Source organism: Fukomys damarensis, unplaced genomic scaffold, assembly GCF_012274545.1.
Source record: "Fukomys damarensis isolate Sample0158 unplaced genomic scaffold, DMR_v1.0_HiC HiC_scaffold_8, whole genome shotgun sequence".
Classification (NCBI taxonomy): domain Eukaryota; kingdom Metazoa; phylum Chordata; class Mammalia; order Rodentia; family Bathyergidae; genus Fukomys; species Fukomys damarensis.
In genome coordinates, this window is record NW_022900920.1 from 5,442,942 (window position 1) to 5,449,981 (window position 7,040).

At 51.0% G+C, this 7,040-nt stretch overlaps 1 protein-coding gene across 1 annotated transcript; it reads left to right on the forward strand.

Moving 5' to 3' along the window:
- The first annotated feature begins 5,402 nt into the window (after nt 1-5,402).
- On the forward strand, nt 5,403-6,359 carry LOC104859392 (olfactory receptor 226). Its single transcript, XM_010619978.1, has one exon. The coding sequence runs from the start codon at nt 5,403-5,405 to the stop codon at nt 6,357-6,359; it is 957 nt and encodes a 318-aa protein (XP_010618280.1).
- Nucleotides 6,360-7,040: the final 681 nt, after the last annotated feature.

A 7,040-nucleotide genomic window follows, 5' to 3' on the forward strand; every position in this document is an offset into this window, starting at 1 on the left:
GATGTGGACCCAGATAAGGTGGCTGGGGCAGGAAGTCAGGCCCTGCCTTGTGGCTGGTTTCTGAGAAGGGAGCGGGGAATCAGCTAAAAGTGAGAAAGCAGAATGCTGTGGCTTTAAAGAAGGTAGGAGAGATACAGACCTCAGGCTTTTGCTTCTGGGTGTTGGGCTCTTGGTAGGGCCGGACAAGGGAGCGATACAAGAGTGTGGTGAGAAGAGGGGAGGATACTCGTTTCCACACCTCCAGGTTCCTCCTGGCCCTGGAATTCTGCCCAAGCATCAGCCCACACACACATTCTCCCTCCCCTATTACCTTTGTGCCACAGAGCTGTCTTTCATCTATTCATTATTCCCTGAACCTTTACAGACACCTGAACCCTGAGCAAGAACCAGATTGTAGCTGAGTCCTGTGTCCAGAGCAGACCCGACATAGTTCAGGTCCCACAGACATTGCTGAAGGGTGAATGAGTGACTATTTGTGTTTGTTTGTTTGTTTGTTTTTGCTTTTGTTTTGTTTTTTATTGGTACATTTTAGATATACATAATGTTAACATCCATCATAGGAAATTTGCACCTGTACGTGATATATCTTGCTTCTTTTTATCCCATTTCCCTTCCCTTCCATCAGCCCCTCTTCTGATCCTTATTTACAAAAGCATTGCTTTCATTTTTTCCTTTTATTCTCTTTTTTCTTTTATCTTCCTTCCTTTCCCCCTCCCTCTCCCCTTGTTCCCCTTCACATTTGAATATTATCTTCCTGTTTCCCACTATCTATTATACATTTGGTCCTTATTTACACTTTCAGTTTCTCATACCAGAGAGCAGGAACGGACTTTGGGGCAGGGGACCATAGAGCCAACTATGCTGGTTCTCAGGCTGCCCTGGGATCTGGATTGTATTAGGACCAGGACCCCAGACTCACCTGGAGGGGCTACAGAACCCTAGCCCTCCCCTCCAAGGGTGAGGTCAGCTGTCTCTTGTGACTGGTGGGTCCCTTTTCAGACCATAAAAAGTTAGGGTTGGAGCCCCTTTGTCAGGCTGCAGCACTTCCCCACAATTCCCACTGCCTTCTGCCCCCCACAGCCATCCCCAGATCATCCCCCTTCTGTGGAGCATCAGGCAAGACACAGTTAGTAGAATCAGGGGACACTGAAAAGGAACCCTGCTGTGTGCAGCATAGTTAAAGGGTCATGATGGGGGACTGCAGTATTTCAGTGCTTCCTGCAGCTGAACACCAAGGCCCCAGAAAGGGGCAGTGGTCAACTCAGGGTCTCAGTGCTGAAGGCAGAAGGTCCTGACATCTGTACCCCTTTTCACAGCTCAAGCTGCCCTGTGATCCTCAAAGTGGGGCCATCAGGGATGAGGAAGGGGTAACAAGTCAGGACTGCTCTGAGAAAGCAGATAGCAAGGGTCTAGGTGGCCTAAGCCCTGGTGGTTTGCTCCTCAGGACTCTTCTGAGCGCAAGAGTCTCTGTCTTCACCACATATCATGACCCCACATCAGCCCTGCCTCACAAGGATACCAGAGTTGAGGGAAGGTGTCCATTTGCCTCCAATATGGCCCATCTGGCTGGCAGGCATGGTCAGGTGGGAGGCAGCTGGTGAGGGAGGAAGGCGAGAGGGACTTGCCATACACTACCTAGGGACCAGGGTAGGGAGTGGCCAGTACTCCCTCCTCCCAGCCCTAGACCCTCCTTGGGAAGCTCCCTGCCTAAGTAACTTCTCTCTCCTACAAGTTCTTTGGCACAGGAAATGTGCCCCGGCAAGGAGGGCTCCCTATGCATACACTCTGCTTATTCTTCAGAAGCACACTCTGGCCAAGGCAGGAGAGGGTGCTGGCTCCCAGCTGCCCATCGCTAAGCTGCCCTCCCCACCCTGATGAGACAGAGTATTTTTGGACCTGTCTAGCGGTGCGAGACTTCCCTGGCAACTGCTACTATTGGATAGCAGCAGAACATAAGGAGGTACCTGCTTCAGTCTCTAGCTATTGATTATTTTCTCTGATGCAGAGGGATCTCTTTTTTTTTCTTCTCATAGAGTTTATCGGTACATTTTAGGTATACAGTACAGTTATGTTCATCATTGGGATCTTGTACTTTACATGACAGAGGGATCTCTTATTGGGGGAGGGAAAATTTTGTAGCAGATACCCCTGGATTTGCATCTTACAAATTCCAAATCTTGTTGCCTAGACAGTTACAAGGGCCCTGTGCTCCAAGAACAGCTCCACACCTTCCTTGTCTTGGTGCCGCCTCTAGACTCCTCACAGGGTCCAGGGCCAGCCTGGTTCAGCTGAGAAAAAGGGAGGACTCACTCTCAGCTCAGAGCCTGTGGTTGCCTCAGTCAGCCTTACCCCTATTCCCAGTGCTCCTCTTCTTCCAGACCCACACCCTCTACTTCTCACACTGATCCCTCTCTGTGTCCTCAAGGACAAGGTAAGTTACTGAGTTTTCTGGCCCATAGCAGCATTAAGTCCTCAGCAAAGCCTGAGAGGAATGGTTAGGTCCTGGGCTCCTTCATAGGTGCAGAGGGTGGCCCGCAGTCAGACTGGAGTGTGGGGGACAGGGCTGGAACTCAAACTTCATGAGCCTCTACACAGTGGAGAGCTGAGGTATGCAATGGCCTGTATTCATGAGTGTGCCTGTGTGCCAGCCTCAGAGTGCACACATGTGTGCCTGGAAGTATCTGGGCATGTACCTGCATGTACCTGTGTGCTTCCGGACACACCTGTGTGTGCCCGTATATGTGCCTTAGTCTGTGAGTATACACCTATGTACGTACCTATGTGTGCCCGTAGGTGCCATATGCATATGTGGACACTGATGTGTGCCTGAATGTGCCTGTGAGTGCCTGTGTATGCACCTGTGTGCTCACCAGTTAAACACCTGTACATGTCCTTGTGTGTACCTGGGTATATTTACATGTACCTGAGTGCAGTGAGCATGCCTGCCTGTGCCTGTGCCTATAACTTGGTGAACATGCTTCTCGTGGGCAGCTATGCTTGTGGAGGAGCAGTATGTCTGTGGTTTCATCATCATCTCTTATTTCAAAGTGGCATGTGTCCACTGGCTTCTATGGGAGAAAGCGGGGCTCTCAAGATGAAGGGGCTTGTCACGTGTCTGTCTCTCGTGCGGGGTACGAGCATCTGGAGATGTCTATGTGCTGAGGCTGGATCTGCCTGGGGCTGTGTCTTTATCTGTCTGGCAGGAGCCTGCGTTCTGTGCGAGAGCCTGTGCTGGGGCGTTCGTCCGTGGCGTGGAGATGGATATGATTTTGATGCCTGTGAGGGAATCTAAGTTTGGGGGACAGAGTGTGTGATTCTGCACTTGTGTTAATTTGGGGAGCATTGTGCTGTATGCATGTATCTTGGAGGTCTGTCTGTGCTGTGTCCAGAGGGCACCTGACAAAGAGTAAGCTCATACATCTGGGCCATGATGAAAACTGCCTATTCCTGGCAACCTCATTCAGGCTCTGAGCAGCACACTGGGGTAAGGGGTTGGGTAATACAGGTGCCTGGGCCAGAACAGGAGGTGTCTGGGCAGCCCAAGGGCAGAGGAAGGGCTGAGGAAGGACACAGTGGCCACTCCTCAGAGCATCTACTCTGGCCAGCATTGGCAGAGGGAGCAGCCCCTTTACAACTCCGCTACTCCGAGCTCAGCTTTGAGGCCATAGACGGACTTGGCTCCAGCCATGGGACGTGCCTTCCCAGAGCTCATGGACAGCTTCAAATGGGATGGACATTGGCTTCCATTTGATGACCAGCCACCTCAGTTGAGGGCACAGTAGAGGCACTACAAGGGTAGAGAAAAGTCTGGAGGTTTGTCTTCAGCCATCTTTGCCCAAATGCATTCTTCACACAATTACAGCTCGTTCAGTGAACTGGCTGAGCTTTACGGTTAAGTGCCAGACACATCAAAGACCATGTGTGACATTACATTGCAGATAAACAGGCAAAGCCCATCCCTGCTTCAAATAAACAGATTTATTTTAAAACAGGTGCAATGGCCATGGCTGGGCTCAGCCACATTTTGAGACTGGCCTAGACTCAAAAGCACCTAAACCAGCAGAAGGAGAAGACCCAGGCATCTCTTCCACACGACAGAAAGGGAGCTGACTTCTGTTCTCTACTTCACTGTCTATAAGGCAATGCCACCCTTTGTGGAACCACTGCAATCCTGTTAGTTCTCAGAGTAAATTCTGCAAAGCCGCCACTATCACTTGTGTACAGACAGGAAATCTGGCCAAACCTGACCTCTCCCACCCAAGGATGCTCACTTCCCACTGACCCCTCAGGCCCTCTGCTGACCCCAGGCTGATCTTGTTGCCTGGCCACTAGTCCAGTGATGTCGCTGAAGCCCTCTCTCTTGACTTAGGTTCCCTGACAATTTGTTCCTGAGGCTAGGGTGACCCCAGCTATGGCTACTTCCCAACTCAGGGAAAGGGGTGTGAGCTGGGACTGGAGTAGGGCCAAACTGAGGCAGTGGGGGAAGGAGTTTCATGTTGTCATCCAAAGTGTTGTTTGCAAGTTCATACAGCCCAATCTCTCAGATGTGCTCTCTCCTAACTGCAACTAGAAATCTCCTCCATCACAGACAGCATCTGTCTGTGCTGAGCTGGGCTGTTGGACCCCACCTAGAAACCTTTATAAAACTAGCCCAAGTGCCATGGCTGGGCTGTGAGTTGGAAGAGGGAGGGTAGACAGGGATGAGGTCTTCCTTTCTACTCTAGGGGAGATCAGAATGGCGGGGGTGCTGCTGGTCTCTCCCTGCTGCTACCCCATCCCTCTACCACCACTCCCAATGATAGGGAAAACTTTTATAAATAGCAAAAACCTATAAAGTGTTACAATGTAAAATGGCTTCTGCTGTCTCTAACAGCAGTTTGCTTTGTTTAGCTCAGAACTAACAGGCACCAAAGGCACTAATTGCTGAATGAGGCATTTGGTCTTACCCTGAGATAACAGAGCACATCAAGACCTTGAGCTCCAAAGAGACTGGAGCCACCTAATCATAAAAGTGTCTGGATGAAAGAACCCATTGCTAACGTGTGCTCCCCTGACTCTGAACACCTGCCTTCCTATGGGATAGATAACTAGGATAGATAAGTAGGTGAATCTTAAAGGTAAACTCCTCTAGCTACAAAGAATTATATCTGGGTTGAAAGTTAACTATCCTGTGACCATGATTTGAACTGTAAGGATGAAATGTAACCACCCAAATGAAGTCAAGGCTGTGAAACCCTATAAAAGGAAGAGTTGTAACCCAGTGTGTTGTTGATCTAGGCATGGCTTACGTGCAATGGACCCTTGTTGATGAGTAAATTTGTTATTTTACTTCCATTCTGCTGCCTCTCTGTGTGTCACTTGCCAATTCCTTCCATAACACCTAAAGTAGGGCCATGGGCACCATGTCCGCAAGGAGCAACCACTCAGAGGTAACTGAATTCATCCTGCTGGGTTTCCCAGGATCCCTGGGGCTCCACCTGTGCCTGCTGGTGCTCTTCTTGATGGCCTACATGCTGACCATCACAGAGAACCTGATCATCATTGCACTGATCTATGCCAGCCCTGCACTGCACAAGCCCATGTACCTCTTCCTCAGCAACCTATCCTTCCTGGAGGTATGGTACATCTCTGTCACAGTGCCCAAGATGCTGCTCAGCCTAGCCATTCCTGAGTTCCAGCGTATCTCCTTTGCAGGCTGCATGGCACAGCTCTACTTCTTCCTGGCCCTGGCTTGCACTGAGTGCACGCTCCTGGGCGCCATGGCCTATGACCGCTACGTAGCCATCTGTAACCCCCTGCGCTATCCAGCTATCATGAGTCCTGGCCTCTGCAGCCTCCTGGCTACCGGCTCCTGGCTTTCTGGCTTCATCATCTCCCTGGGGAAGGTCTTTTTCATCTCCCGACTGGGGTACTGTGGTCCCAACATCATGAACCACTTCTTCTGTGATGTGTCCCCATTGCTAAACCTTGCATGCTCTGACATGTCAGTGGCAGAGCTTGTGGACTTCCTCCTGGCCCTGCTCATCTTGCTGGGGCCACTGCTGCTCACTGTCTTCTCCTATGCAGCCATTCTCAGCACAGTGCTGCGCATCCCATCTGCTGACGGCCAGCAAAAGGCCTTCTCCACCTGTGCCTCACACTTAACTGTGGTGAGCATCTTCTACTCAGCCTCCCTCTTCATCTACGCCCGGCCACGTGCCATCTACTCCTTCGACTACAACAAGCTGGTGTCTGTGGTGTACACAGTGCTCACACCCCTGCTCAACCCGATCATCTACTGCTTGCGGAACCAGGAGGTCAAGCAGGCACTGCACAGGGCACTGCAGAGGGTGGCTCAGGCTCTGCAGGTCTCCTCCTAGATGTCAGCAGCCCCTCCCCACCAAAGGGGAGCAGACTAAATATTATCACCCCAGTTTCCAGGCAGGGTCATCAGTACACACACATACACACACACACACACACCATACATACAGTTCAGCAGCCATCAACACCCCTGTCCCCACCCCCCACTGACCCAGCCACAATGGCTTCTGCTGAGTGGCCTTTCCTCCATCCAGGCTGCCACAGGCTTTATGATGTTTACCAAGAGGACAGAATAGAGAAGAGGACAATCCACTTAGGACCAGGGGAAGACAGATGAGGTAGTGTTAGGAAGGACCAAAAATCAGAAACAGCCTCCCATTGCCTACCTGAAACTGGTGCATCCATGACTAGCATCCTTCTCTATTAGGAATAAATGAGGGGGTAAATTAATTTGGGGTGCTTGCTGGAGTCACTGCCAATTAGAATGTTGGGGTCCCTCCCACCAAGGTGCCCAGTCTCCAGGCCCTCCCTCCATCCCTATCCCCCACCATCTGCCATACTCTGAACAAACATGCTTCAATGCCACTAGAGGGCAGAAGGCCTTGGCATCAGCCAAGCCCCAGCCATTGGTGTCCACACTGACCAAAGACCTGGTTTGAAGAGCTGGCACCCCAGTCTCCCCTGGTAGAACCCTTTATCTGTTCCTCCTGAGAGGCTGAGAAAAGAGGGAAGGACCC

Coding starts and splice junctions, on each gene's coding strand:
- LOC104859392 (XM_010619978.1), top strand. CDS start 5,403: ATGTCCGCAAGGAGCAACCACTCAGAGGTAACTGAATTCATCCTGCTG.